This window comes from Pollicipes pollicipes, unplaced genomic scaffold (assembly GCF_011947565.3).
Source record: "Pollicipes pollicipes isolate AB1234 unplaced genomic scaffold, Ppol_2.1 Scaffold_4002;HRSCAF=4701_pilon_pilon_pilon, whole genome shotgun sequence".
In the NCBI taxonomy this organism is placed as follows: domain Eukaryota; kingdom Metazoa; phylum Arthropoda; class Thecostraca; order Pollicipedomorpha; family Pollicipedidae; genus Pollicipes; species Pollicipes pollicipes.
This window is the reverse complement of record NW_023596420.1, coordinates 8,126,058-8,140,886: the sequence shown is the minus strand read 5'-3', so window position 1 is coordinate 8,140,886 and position 14,829 is coordinate 8,126,058. Positions and strand designations below refer to the sequence as shown.

Genomic DNA, 14,829 nt, shown 5'->3' with positions numbered 1-14,829 from the left:
ATCCTTGATTGAATAACATTAATCTACAGTCACGAGTGTTTCCCACTCGTGTGCTTTGAATCATGTGGCTGACAACATGAAAATTTCTAACAACCGACAGGCAATTCGTTGTCATCATGATGTTGGTTCCGTGCGCTCTGCATGCATGTCGCTGCTGATGTCTCACTCGCCGCCTGTATGTCTTTGCTTGTATCTGTTTTACACTGGCCTGCCTTTCTTGCCACGTGGATGGCATGTCCATGTGCACTTTCGAAGAAAGCCTTTATAAGATAGACTAGCTTTCAGTAACACTTATTTAACTTACAGCATTGACAACTTTTGTATATTTCACAACTGCTGCTTGTTGTCACGGAATAAAATATGAGACCCGATAAGTCTGGCACGGATCTTAATGCAAGCAAAAACGTCCAAGGAATTGAAGCACTGGCACAAAGATAGGGCAAAGACACAAGACAAAGAAGACAGATAAAGCTTTCAAACTTTTTAAGTCGATTTAACAGCACAAAAAAGAACATTGAACTGCTACCTGTCTCCGAGGGCGCATGACTACACAAGTGGATGTGCACCATGCATTTTGACCGAAATAAAAGCAACGAATGTTTTGCTCAGCAGTGACAAGTTTATTTCTCGCACAACGAGACTGCAGTGACATTTGAGCGCTCATTCAATGGCAGAACAGACACAACAGCGGTTAAAAATAAAGGTAGTTATGAGTACTCTCACATCGATCACATCGTGATTCGGCCGAAGGTGCTTCCTTGATGATGACAACAAGAATCCTGGCAACACCATCTCGGAACGCTACAACACTACCGCTCTAATACCCATGCCTTTTGGGCATGGACATCGTGGTGACCAGTCGGAACGAGGAGTGATTCCAGCACGACGGGGTGACACCGCACACGGCGCGGGCTTCACTGTTTTACATCGTCGCATGACAGGAGTCACCGGAAAGGTTTCCTCTGAATTTGCGGGAAAAACAACAGAAAAAAGAGTGAGCGTCCCTGTCGTGACAAAACCTGCGCGATGCTCCGCACCGCGCGGCAGCAGCCAAAGTAGCCTCAGCGTTAACATGGTCAAAGCAGCCCTGGCACTCCATTAAACGTGACGACGTGCGTCGCGTTCCCTTTTTCAGAAGTGGCCGAACTACAGCGGTGCGGGTGGTAGCTGGACGGCATCTCACGATTCCATACTACCCCCCCCCCCCCCCAAACGATCACGTCTTCTCAACTAGTTTTCCAGGCGGTAGAGACCGTTGACCGGATCTGCGCCACGGATCCGCCACGATTGCCTCACCGACCCCACAGACCCACCCACCGGTCCCGGTATCGCCACGGCGCCCGCCAATACCACCGCCTGCCCCGGTGGCGCCGCCACCGCTACCGCGACCGCCAGCTCCCACGCCGCCAGCTCCAACGCGGCCGTCGCCGACTCCGTCCACAGCGCCGGCTACTTGGGCAGCTCCGCCCGTGCTCCAGCTTGCTCCAACGGTGCTCCAGCTGAGTCCACCTGCGGCCCCGACAGCCGCACTGTGCCCTTCGACGACGTCGGTCCCGTCGGTTGAACCCGGGACGGCCGTGCTGGCGGCTCCCGCCGCCACCAGCTGATCGGTGGGCCACGACTACAGGGCGCTCTCGGCGTCCACCCGACCACCGTCGCGCGCCCGCATTTCTACGGGCCGCCATGATTGCCTGCCCACACTGCGTCGCCCATCTCGAACGCTCTGGACTGCTTTCCTGTGGCTCTCACTGACGCTGCTGCTGCTCCCTGAGCTTCTTGTCTGAATCGGGCCGAAGCGGGACCGGACGGGTCCGAACGTTCCGCCCCAGTGTCACATCCGCTGGCGATAGTCCCGCTGACGCGTGCGGCGCCACGCGGCAAACCGGTAGAAACTCCTGCAGCCGGCGCGACAGCGAGCCACTGTCCCGCAGCGCCGCCCTCAGTCCGTTTTGGCAGCCTGTACGGCTCGTTCCGCGGCTCCGTTGCTGTCTGGGTGGGACCGCGTGATCCTGATATGCTCGCCATTAACTCGGCGAAATGTGTGGATGTAAACTGAGGACCGTTGTCCAACACCAGCTGCCATGGGATGTTGTAGCCAGCGAACGTTGCCCGCAGCTCCTGGATCAAGCTCTCCGTGCCCGTTTCGCGCAGCTACTTCACCATTTCGTGCAGCTGTCGTACACCACAAAGAAGCTCGAGCCCTGGAAAGGTTCCGCGTAATCCACGTGCACACACTCCCACGGCCCTGCGGTAGGTTCTCACGGGTGCGATTCGCTGTGTGGCGGCGGGCCTCGCTTCCTTACGCAGTCAGTGCTATTGCGCGCCAGGCCGTCCAGCTCGGCTCGCAGTCGAGCCCCGGCCACCGCACGAATCGGCGCGTCAGGGCCTTCCTTTTCGAGCTTGCCAGTTGTTCGTGCAACTCATGCAGCACTCCAGCTTGGAGCCGCTGCGGGATGCCGGCACGCTCGTCCCACACGAGGCACTCGCCGTCAGTTGGCAGCTCCTCCCCGCGCCGTCTGCAGGCCGTCAGCGCCGGCTCGACGCTGCCGGGCCAGCTAAAACGCACGAACACCATCACCTTTGCCAGTACCGGGTCGCGTCACGTCGCCGTAGCCAGCGCCGATACCGTCAGTGTAGGCACCACCCCGCCCAGAACCATCAGGCAGCTGCCGACCACCGACTCCCGTTGATCTCCTTTCGCTTGCTACTGGTGCCTGGCACGGCGAGACGCGACAGATCGTCGGCCACGTGCAGTTCTTGAGGCCGCCGCAGGCCCATTGTGTACGAATTCGCGGTCAGCTGAAGTCGGGTACAACCGCCGGGCTCGGCAAGTTCTTGCTGGGGCTCAGGATACGGGAGTGTGCGCGATTATCCACCACGAGCGAGAAATGGCGCCCGTAGAGGAATAGGTAAAATCGACTCCGTACGATATCCCCCCCCCCCCCCCATTCGAACTGCGCGGACTTCCTCTCTGTCGCTGTCAGAATCCGAGCCGCGTACATGGCGGACCCCTCCGCTCCGTCCAGCGTCACGTGCATCAGGGCCCCTCCCACGCCGATCCTACTGGCGTCTGTTATCAGCTTCAGTGGCAGGACCAGGTCATACCGCTGGAGCATCATCGGGCTCGTCAGCGTGTCCTTTACCTTTTCATCGCTGCTGAGCACTGCCGCGTCCACGTCCCCAGGACGCATTTCTTCATCAGCTCGTTCAGCGGCGCCAGCACCGTGGACAGACCGGGCAGCAGACGTCCCAAGTACGTGATCGAGCCGAGCAGTAACCTCAGCTGGATCACAGCTTGCGGTTCCAGTGCCTTCAGCACTGCTGCTGTTCCGCTGTCCGTCGGGCTGGCGCCATTAGCTGTCACTTTCCAGCCCAGGAAATCGACCTCAGGCACCATCAGCTTGCACTTCTTCGAGACCTGTTGCAGACTGTTGTCGCATGTTCCTGTTCGTCTTCGCCGAAAGCCAGCAGGTCGTCCAGGTAGCATCTGCAGTCTGCATCCCTCTTCTTAATGATCAGTTGCTGGTTGTCTGTCAACTTGTAGCTCGCGCAGAGTCTTCCGCCCTCTGATGACCTCGGCGCCGGTACCAGCGATGCACCCCATCCGGAACTCTTTTCCGACGGACCGCTCTTTTTCGCAATCCCTTCACTGACACACCGCTCCAGTTTTGATTCCACCTGCGGTAGCAGCGCGTACGGGACCGGGCGTGGCGGTAGCCTCCGCGGCGTCACCCCCCCCCCTTCCCCCCCCCCAACGACAGGTGTGCCGCAGCGCCATCGTCCCAGTCCTTCAGAGAACACCTCCGAGTGCGCTGCCACCACAAGCGCCAGAGTCCACTGACCACCCGCTTGGCGGATCCGGAAGGTCGAATATTGGTCGAGTCGGATTTCCCGCAGACAACAATGTCTTAGAGGAGGGCGGCGTCCGGGCCGGTCGCCCACCTCTGCGCCGAGATATTTCCGCAAGCCACGTGTTTAACCTCGACGGTCGCCTCAGCCCGGAGCGGAGCCACTTGTCCAGTGAATGACCGGAGCTTCAGCTGCGACGTCCTCAGGTGCAACCCGGGGAGGCTGCCAGTTGAGACGACCGGCGCCGGTGACGCGGTATCTACCATCATCTCCGCCGTCCTGCCGTTGATCGTCGCCATGACCAGCGACAGCCGGTCCCGCTGGCCAGGCAGTAGCGGAGACATCTTCATCACCTTATCTTCTTCAACCGAGGCCACCTGGCCGTGTAGCGGGCCGTCCCTCTTCATGTGGTCCGTGTCGCCACACTCGAAACAACGCCTGGGCCTGGGTGGCGCGTTCCAGCTGCCTAACTCCTGCGTGTTTCTTTCGTCTTGCCTGATGTTTTTTTTTTTAGCTGGGAAGTCCGACTTTTTGGGGTGAGGGGGTATAAAGCAGTGCTGCTTTATTTAAGATACGATACTTTGGCTTGAATTTTGCGTCGCACCACATCTTGCTCAATAAAACTGCATGTCATGACAACACCAGTTCATCTCGACAAATATTGGTACGATACTGAGGCTAAAGACAAGCTGCTTAAATCAACCACAAAAGGTATGTTGTCGAAACAATGGTCTAGATCAGTTTGTGGTAGTGTAGAACATGCATGTGCAATTAATGGGACCACCATGTGCAGACCAATGGTGTAGATCAGTTTGTGGTAGTGTAGAACATGCATGTGCAATTAATGGGACCACCATGTGCAGACCAATGGTGTAGATCAGTTTGTGGTAGTGTAGAACATGCATGTGCAATTTATGGGACCACCATGTGCAAACCAATGGTGTAGATCAGTTTGTGGTAGTGTAGAACATGCATGTGCAATTAATGGGACCACCATGTGCAGACCAATGGTGTAGATCAGTTTGTGGTAGTGTAGAACATGCATGTGCAATTAATGGGACCACCATGTGCAGACTGATTATTAAAATGTTGTTGTAGCCCGGCGGCGGGCGAAAATATTTGCTTCATAGATGCATGTTACATTATGCAAGCAAATTTAATTTACATTGGCTGGTTTTTCATAAACATTGCAAAGCAATAAAACAACAGTGTATGGTAGACACTTTTTCTTGACCATGAAAACAATGCGGCGAATGTGGCGGGGATATTTGCATGACGTTTCTGTGACCCGATACATATCTGGTTGGTATTCAAATAGGCAGCGCAAAATAGGCTGCACAAGTTCTTCAAATAGGCGGCGTGATAGGAAAGGTACCTGTCGTGATTGCTCAGCCTATTTTTTTTATCTAATACTCGGTACGTGTCATAATATATTTCAGGCTTAGCTGACTGTACTCCGCACAGCTTTAGCGTTATGCCGTAGATCGTGTGCCAGGATTGTGGTGCTCAGCTGACCTGTCATCTTAACGTCTTTTATTGAGTGTCTACACAGATTAGGGCATTCGCACGTCTTTGTTTTTACATATATCCTTTTTTCCTTCGCTCACCTGTGATCATGAGCGCAGCATGAAACATCGAGTTGCCTCGATAAAGCCGGAGCTTCCTTGATAACCCCGCACAACTGATGCCTCCTACTTCCATATCACATACCTCCCTACACCTCCTATACCTCCTAATACCTTCTATCATACCATCCCAATACCTCCCATCATATACCTCCCAATAATGTCTTGTTGAACTAGGGCGTGGTTTATCAAAGGCGCAATTTTGTTAGAGTTAGGTCTCCTATCTCATACTCCCGGAGTTCAGTGCATTTGTTGTTTAATTCGAGCATATTCTCTTTCTCTTATTCGATGAAAAATATTGGTGTTCGTGCGTTTCCATAACTACAGTTGAAATGGCGGACTCAAGGTGAAGGGAATATTTTATGAGCGCTGTTCAGATCAACTGCGACAACTAAATCAAGTATGTGTGGTGACTAAGCCTGGCACGAGGCGCATTGTGATGCCAATCTTATCTATATAAATGTTTTGATGTCGGGAAAATTATAAAGACAGGCAGGAACCTTATTACGTCTCAGAAACACATGTCTTCACGACAAACAATGACACAAAATGCAGCTCAAAACCATGAAGAACTGTAAGCATTGCCAACAAAAGGCATTCTTTTCAACCGACCAATTAGTGTTTTATGCGAGGCGTAATCCCTTACACGCGCACTCTTTGGAAATGTTCTGCATGGATAAGCCATGTAGCAAAGAATACGCTGCGAAACATTCTGTTTGTCTTTTTCCTTCGAATGTAACGAACATTTCAACGTGTTTGCCAGGAAGCCCTTTTCCGCTCCACGGGTATGCGGCTAGCCCTGCTATTTGCGAAACTGAATGAGGCCAAATCCGTGGTGTTCCAAGCTTCAGGCATGGCTTTGCAGGCAGCCTTGACATAAAGCATATAGCTCGCCTGACAACCGCATTGCATTACCAAAATAATACATGCAGAAAACATGCCTAAAACTGTAACGTCCGTCACCAGAACTTCGCCACACATCGGGATCCAGCGCCACACATCGGGATCCAGCACCACACATCGGGATCCAGCACCATCTGTGCAAACACCAGCCGGGGCGAAACCCACGCTCTTCACCCGCCCACACCCCGCCAGATCCGTCACCACCGCGCGGATGTGGCCCCGCTCGCGCCCCGCCAGATCCGTCACTCCCGCGCAGGTGCGGCCCCGCCCGCGCCCCGCTCGCGCTGACACATCGCGCCCGCCCGCTAAATCAGGCCGCGGGCGGTATTCCTGGCGCTGGAGATCGCGTCGGGTGCGCGGCGGGCTGCTCGGCGCCCGCGGCAACATCAACAGACGGGTGCCGAAGGCGGCGCTGAGTCAGCGTCGAACCTTCTCGTCGGTCCGTCGGAGCCGACGCTCAAATAGCGGCGCCGCGCCGCCAGCCGCCACTCAGCCGCCGCCGGTTCCAGCCGCAGGTGTCCGACGCTCGGCAAGCGCCCAGACCCCAGGTGAGTCCATCCGACGCTGTGTGCCCAACGTACTCACCCGGCTGTGTGCAGGGCCCAACTCCTGGACGCCGCCTGCGGTTTCGAGCGCTGGCATCTGTCCTCTGTGCTGGATTTCTGTGTTGGAAGGTCAGCATCGTGATGTGCTATTACGACTGAGTGGAGTTTTTTAAACTTGAACTTATTTCATCGTTATTGTTTGTCCTCGTTATTACCAAAATCAAGGACTGTGGCCCAGTAAGCGTTTCCACCAGATGTGCCTTGTGTCAGGTTAATCATGTTGCGAATAAATGGACTAAGGTTTTCATAACAAACAGCTCCTCCTGATTGAAATTGATACCATAACTTGTATTAGGCCGCAGCGTTAGGTATTGATAACATAACATGTATTAGGCCGGTGTATAAGACAGACACTCCAGGTATAAGCAGCCCTCTCTGCGCAGAGCCGCCATGTCGGTGCCAATGTACTTCGACGATCCGTTCTTCGACGACGCGCTGCGCGACTTCGGCCGCCACCGCACGCCGCGCGTGTTCGACCAGCACTTCGGCATGGGCGTGCGCCGGCCCCACGTTGACGTGGAGGACTACCTGCCGCTGCGCTCCAGCCGTCGCTACGTCACTAGGCAGCCGGTGGTGCTCCACAGGTGAGCGACCGGCCGCTGCAGAGGGGGAGGGAAGGGGGAGGGGGCGCCGACGTCAGGGACGCTCCGGCGGGATGACCGCGGTCACTGGTCACTAGCCGCGCGTCATGGCTGCGAGAGCGGCGATCACTACTGGGTTTAGGGTTGCTGCTGCTGCTGATGGTAATGTGCTGGTGATAGCGATTACGCTTAGACGAATGCGCTGCTGGACGGCGAGGTGTTCGTTGTCATTGAAATTTAGGGAGGTGGCCGACATCGTCGGTAAGATTTCTGTCGACCAGGCCCATTTGACTGAGTGACTGCCTTGTAGGCAAAGCTGTAGGGGCTGCTGTGTGGGTGAGGTCACTTCGGCGTTACACTTATCTTACTACCAAGTATGCATCACCACTTCTAGTTAGCCCGTTCCAAGACGACTTAACACGTTTCTGGCCTCCCCAGGCAAAACTCAGGCACCTCGGAGATCGTCAACCACAAGGACCGGGTGGAGATGAAGCTGGACGTACAGCACTTTACACCAGACGAGCTCAAGGTCAAGATCTCGGACGGCAAGGTGGTGGTCGAGGCCAAGCACGAGGAGAAGGCGGACGAGCACGGCTGCGTGTCGCGCCAGTTTACGCGCAAGTACGAGCTGCCCGAGGATGCCGATGAGGACGCCGTGGTGTCCCACCTCAGCAAGGAAGGTGTCCTCACCATCACGGCGCCGCGCAAGGTTCCCGAGCAGCCGAGCAAGCCGGAGAAGTCGGTGCCGCTCAAGGTGGACAAGGAGGAGAAGAAGGCGGAGAAGAAGTGAGAGGTGTGGTGTCCCGGACCTGATGGAAGGACCCTGAGGGCGGTAAAGCGATTTGGGCTGTCACTCAGCGACCGAACTCGATATTCTACGGCGGAAGATCGTGGTTCACATCGCAGTCTGGCATCACTCTGCACCGGTGCCAGTGCACAAGCCGTCAGATCAAAGCAGTGATACACCGCCTGTGACACATACTTGGCACTTGCAGCCGATCGTAAATATTGATAAGCTGTGTGGAGGGCAGGAATCGGCTGAGAAAATGTTTGTAACAAGCGAAAAATGTGTTGCTTTCGTTAAGGCAGACGGAAAAATAAACAACGGAGAACCAATGCAACGTAACTTTGTATCACACTTGTTAGATCACACAGGATATTGGTCGACAGCGCAGGTGGAGCAAACGTCTAGTAGTTCTTCTGTAAAAACAAGCGATTTTATCTGTTCGGTCTAATTTCGTCTAAGACGAAAGAGAAAGCGTTAGTAACAAATTCAGACTAAGGTCATTGCTAAATGCATACGTTTAGCGGCAAAAAGTTTGTATGAACTATTAAGGAAAGGCGATGCAATCTTAAAAATTGATATTCGCCAAATCAGCAATGGAGGTACAGTCGTGCTGGCAATTGTTTTACAATTACATTATGTCTTTGTAAGAAGGAACAGATGTGGTTGCTACGACAGATGGAAAACGAGCAGTTGACAACCAGTGAATCAGGGGTGGAAAAAATGCATCTTGTGTCGCCGACCGAATTTCTGCGACCAAAGTTGTCACCAGTAGCTTAACGCGATGCCATGGCAATAAATGGCAATGACGTCCACGCCCAGCAGCGTAACCAGAAATCGGTGTACCATCGAAAGACTCTTTTTTCATCGCAACTTGCAATATTATGTACACAACCGAGACGTTCATTCATATAATATCATTCAACGAATGCCACGATATCTGTTGCTGCGAGGAATGCAGGTACACCGACTCTTCACCATGGGGTAGTTTAATCCCAAAAGCAGTCTTCCTTCATCCTCGGGACCTATCGTGTCCTCACGTTAATGTTCGATCTAAGGCTGAATTTGCTATCCTCGACCGCGAAAAAAACAGCAAAGGACCTCGACAGCCAGGGTAGCTAAGTACAAGACAAAATTCCAGCCAGCGGCAGGTAGTACTGAGGGATGACGTAAAACATGCAGGCCCCGTCGAGGCCACGTCTCCTTATGGAAACCACGTGTTCAACCCGACCCCAACCATCATTATGCTCTCCACCATACCTAAAGCATGCTCCAAGCCTGGCCAAGCCAAGTGCGACTTTCGATGCGCCACAGCAATTAAGTTTGAAATAGGTTTCTAGGCTGCCTGGAAAGGAAGGAGCAATAAATTGGCTTCCGGGTTGGGCTCAGATTGAGGTGAAGGCGACTTCGCAGGTGCTGGGCAAGAGGTAGTGGGGCGTGCTGGAAGAGGGATGCAGCAGGGCCGCGGAAAAGTGGATCACAGAACTGATTTCACTGATACATATATCGACTATTTAAGACTCTTGTCATGGTGAGCAAAACGCAAAAAAACAGCAAATCAACAAAGACAATCATTTGCGGCTGCAGCCCACCTGCAGAAGAATGCTACATGCTTTGACGAACCAAAGGTACCAAAATTCCGAGCTCAGGCTTAATGATTTCCCGTGGTTTGAACAACAAATGTCTCATATTTCCACCAATAAGATACCAAACAGCTACCGGCGATCCGACGTCTCTGTTACCCTTTGCGTACAGACGTTCGTGGAAATATACGGAAGGTCATGCAGATATCAAAGGCTTTGAACTCGTAATGAGGTCCTGGGAGGATCTTGGGCTCTGAGAACTCAGAGATCGTCTCAGGGGTGGGGGGGGGGGAGGTTGAGGCCATCGCTTGCCACTACCCCCCCCCCTCCCCGTTTTTCTTACCTGACATGATGCCACAACCAGGCAAACTATCGTTTTCTACCAGTGTGGGCTGCATTCAGGATATGCTGCCCTCCATCACAACCTGTACTTAATACAAACCGTAATTATGTTCAGGGTTGCATCAGAAAAAGGTTTCACTTCAGTCAGCAAACACAGTACAGATATACATTACACTTGCATTTATGCCAATGACATGCTCACTGGTGGAAAGGTGCAAAGAACTTGTGAAATAAATGAGGACTGCAGAATGGCTCATTTCCAGCTTTACCTGTTAGGATAGGGGTGCTACCATCATCAAATACCCAAAACTACTCTGAGAGACAGCCAAATATGGTCTTCTTTTTACTAAACTCATAGCAATAGGACCAAAATCCCACAAAACCTTTTCATATTTGAAGTAAACTATTGGCGAAAGGGAAGTGGCAATGAGATCTCAACCCCCCCCCCCCTTCACATTGCCTACACTTTTTGCACCTCCTTACTCCTCGCCCCTCATTGCCTCCTCACTGCCTGCATCATTGGCTGTCATATCAGCTTCCAGAAGGCAAGGTTAATATTGGGAAAAGGTTGAACTGGGAATCATTGTCATTTCAATGCTAACAAAATATTCATGAAATCATTTCATTTCAAGCAGAGGCATAGTTTCAAAGATATATGGAAGCGCTGAGCAGTGAAAAACTGTGCTATCTTCCACGAGATGTGCCTCTCTCCTCATTTTTAACACTTCTTTACAAACTGGATGGGGAGGGCTGGGGGCCTGCATTGGGTAGAAGCTAGATACAAATCCTGATTTGAACATCTTTTTGACTAGTAACCATCCTCAATCAGGAACAAGGCAACAATAGCGTAAATTGGCACTTCAGAACCACTCTCGCCTCCTGTCATTCCCTTCCCTGAGCAGTATCATCAGCCTGCAGTGCCGAGCCCCCTGTTCTCTTCAAAGGGAGGAAGGTTCGATGCTTGTAACTGCTACGGTGAGTCAACAACCTTTTCTATGTCTTGAAAAGTTACTCTGATCATATAATATAATCACAGGTCAATTTCTACCTTCCTTGAATCATTTCGCCGATTTTCCCTGAACTGTCAATCGGTGAAGTCAACAATGGCCAAAAGCGAACCCTGGCTAAGTATTCATGAAACTGCAGTGAGAATGCCGTCTGCATGGCCCCGGTGTATTGCGGGTCACCGCCAACCTCACATATATCAGTGGCATCACAACGATCCAAACATGCTCTTGCGGCCAAATGAATCGCAACATCCAGATCTTCCCCAGTATATCTACTGTCTAGTCTGGTACACTGAGAGTCAGCTATCCAAAACGGCAAATCGGCCGACCGGCCGAGCCGTGGGAAAACACTGATTTGTTACCGAACTGTCATCGAAGCAAGCGACCAACTAAAAATCATAGAATATTTTTTGTCACCGGCCTGGAATGGAGCTAAAGGAATATACCATGGGGTCACAGGGTACGGTAAAGGGTATTTAACGGCAAGGCTTGTTGGTGTTGTGGGGTGAAATGCATTACCATTGAAACCCACGTAAGGTTATAGAATGTGCGCTGTAATGTTTTGTCGTGGCCGTCACCAAAAACTATCAGAAAAAACATTTTTGGTGCAAAACGTCGCGTGAAAAATATATTTTTGTCGCCAACCTTATCCGCCAAGTTGGCGAGTTTTACCACGGCTGCAACCAATGGTGGCACAGTGATATTCAAAAGGTTCTTACAATTACATTATATGTTTGCGAAAAGCGACAAAGGTACCGCTTGTATCTCGCCAGTTGGGAAACAGAAAGGGGGGCTCTACGACGTAACACCAATTTAACATTTTAATCGACGTTGGCAGAAAGTTGCCTATCTGTTTCAGTCAACACTGCAGGACATCCATGTTTTTCAGACAGTTTGCCTAGATGGAAAAACTTTTGTAGCAAATACAACTGCCGTCACAATACACGGAAACTTTTGCGAGGAGAGCGCCTGACCTCGAGGAGGATCGGGCTGGATAGGAGGGTTCATGGTTAGCTATGTAGGGAGCCGCATCTAGATGCTCTTCATAACGCACTATTTGTTTTCTGTGGTGGGGCCTCCTGATGCTGCCGTTTGGGATTCTGTAGTCAGCAATGTAGAAACGGCAATTTTCAACGGCCTCAAATTGACACCTTCACCATGCGTCTGAGGGCCAAGCATTGGCTACGAGATAGGCACAGTCTCGTTCGTCACCCTCGAATGTGCACCTACGAGAAGACCTATCGGTGGCATCAGAGACAATCCTGAACAAAACTCTCTAGATCCGGTGACATTGTTGCCTGGGCACGAGCGCGAGTGCGCGGTCGTCCGCGTCGGCTCGTATTTTATCGGTACATATATATCACCCGTTCCTTTCATGGTCGAAACGTGTTGTTTCCGTGCCATTCTCTCCTTGCCGATCAAGGTACCGCGCTTCAACAATAATTTCAGTAACTTTTGGCGTCATGCAAATGTCTTACTTTACTATTAAACCAACGCTTGCGTGCAATTGTCATCAACTTGGCTTGCGCACGCAGACGGCGCCCCACTGTTCAGATCCGGTCTCATCTGTAATATAATGTTGTCGTTCTGCTGGCTTGACCGCACGACAAATTTCACAGCAGTCAGCTGGCTCAGGCAACAAGCAACAGCCCCATTCGCGCATGACAGATGTGCGTAAGAATGTACGCTACATGATTATGGCTGGAACCACCAAAGTGACCGATGCATTTTGTAATTGCCATATTGATGTAATTCAGAATTTAGCTGTTGTGGAAAGTATGTCACTTGGTTAATTGATGAACTGTTTCATTTAAAAAGACCATCCAAGTTTAGCGCTACAGCATATCAAACCTCGAAAATATGAACAGAATAGCAGACGAGGCCCTACGCCACGCACTCAATGATCAGCATGCGTCATCGCTGAGATATGCAGGGCTATCAAGGTCAAAGCCACGTCAGTTCCAGCGCCAAAGACCGATGAAAAGTGATGCTACTACACCTTCAACAATGTCGATGTCATTGCCATGGACGCTATATCCTCCGGGGTTGTCGACATGCTGGGCCCTCGGACGACTTCTGATGCTCTGGATTCGCACCTTGGAAGTGAACGGCACAAAGCGTTCCGACTTAAATTAACCTCAAATGGCAGAAATGTGATAATTTCCGTGGTTTTGCAGGGAAGAAATTTAAGCCCGTTGAATTGACATGACAGACCAGCCAAACTATTTTCTTAATGGTCTGCATCCTTGGAAGTGCGATCAAATTTGGAGCAAGCTCAAAAGTCTTGGCACGGACCCTTCGCTGGCGAGTGAGAGAACTCTCATATTTAGTTACCGCTATCGCCATTATGTCCGCGATAACCACTCGGAGCCGAGTGAAGCGTATAACCACCGTATGAATAGGGCTGCGCGCGGCCCCAGTCCGTTAGCCGCTATAGTGACCGCCGCGCGCACGCGCCATCCCAACCCGCGGCCGAACGCTTCGCAGAGCATAGCACCCGCATCGGGTCATCTCCGCCGAGGTGACCGGCGCCGGGTCGCGCCTCCCGTCCGTCGCTGACCGCGCTGTCCGCCGTCTTCGCCGCCGTTACGCTTGAGTAGCTGGGCAACGGTACCGGGCCGGCGCGGGACGCGGCGCCGCCAGTTTCGCGCGGAGCGTGTGCCGTCCCGCAGGCGCCGAGCTGGTGCTAGCGCCCGAGCCGACGTGACACAGATGCAGTCTCGTGTCGGGGGCGACTTCGGTACCGTGTAGGTCGCCGAGGGCGTCGCGTCCTGGCGTGTGACGCTCGGCTGTTCAGGTGCCACGGACACTGCTCGGAGGTACGTCTGCGTATGTAAGCACGTGGTCTCGGCTTGGCGTCGAATTTATAGAGCTGGCAGTGCTGGCAGCTTGTCATCTGGCGCAATATGAATGCATCAACGGGTGCATTGTGCTGTGGTGCATTACCTGACGCGAACTTTTTTCTTCATGGGAACTCCATGGGTATGAGCATGTCATTTAAGTGGTTACCGGTCAAAATTGGTTACGGATGTAACGAGTCTATGAAAACATGCCTCAGACAATCATACCAACGGCCAGTGAGCAGGTGGTTGTTGCGCGTTGTTTTATCTAAGCTCGACGTTAGGGTGCAGTCAGGGGCGCTCGCTGTTGAAACAGGGGCGCTCGCTGTTGACCCCGGAGCTAGTGTACTACGGGCAAAATGAGCCATATGCAGAAAACAGAACAACTAATGCGGCTCGTTGAGGCATAGATAGCGTTTAACTAATTTGCATGCGTTCAAGCTTTGCGTAAAATGGATTGTCAATCATAAGTAGCTTCAGAGAAAACCAAAAGTAAGCAATGAGCCTCATAAGTAATTCGTGGGCAAGCTTGGCATGACTGACACTCTAAGCGTATCGTAAAATTTGTATAAATGGCTACTTCGCAAAATGACTAGATAAGCCAAAAATATTCTAAAATTATTGGTCTGTATGGGCTTGCGCTTGGAGTCACTTTGGCCGTTTACCTCTCTCCTGACAACAATTGCTCTGGATTTAGGGACGACTGTAGA

General features: G+C 52.1%; 1 protein-coding gene across 1 annotated transcript; it reads left to right on the top strand.

Annotated features, from left to right (window-relative positions):
- The first annotated feature begins 6,781 nt into the window (after positions 1-6,781).
- Positions 6,782-8,689, top strand: LOC119093718 (heat shock protein Hsp-12.2). Its single transcript, XM_037216722.1, has 3 exons — positions 6,782-6,925; positions 7,366-7,566; positions 8,002-8,689. Exons 2-3 carry the CDS (start codon positions 7,373-7,375, stop codon positions 8,351-8,353), a joined length of 546 nt encoding a protein of 181 aa, XP_037072617.1. The 5' UTR covers positions 6,782-6,925; positions 7,366-7,372; the 3' UTR covers positions 8,354-8,689.
- Positions 8,690-14,829: the final 6,140 nt, after the last annotated feature.

What these genes read in the sequence shown, in the direction of transcription:
- LOC119093718 (XM_037216722.1), top strand. Translation starts at nt 7,373, where the DNA reads ATGTCGGTGCCAATGTACTTCGACGATCCGTTCTTCGACGACGCGCTG. An exon ending in CAGCCGGTGGTGCTCCACAG is followed by an intron (nt 7,567 to 8,001) that starts GTGAGCGACCGG and finishes TGGCCTCCCCAG; the next exon opens with GCAAAACTCAGGCACCTCGG.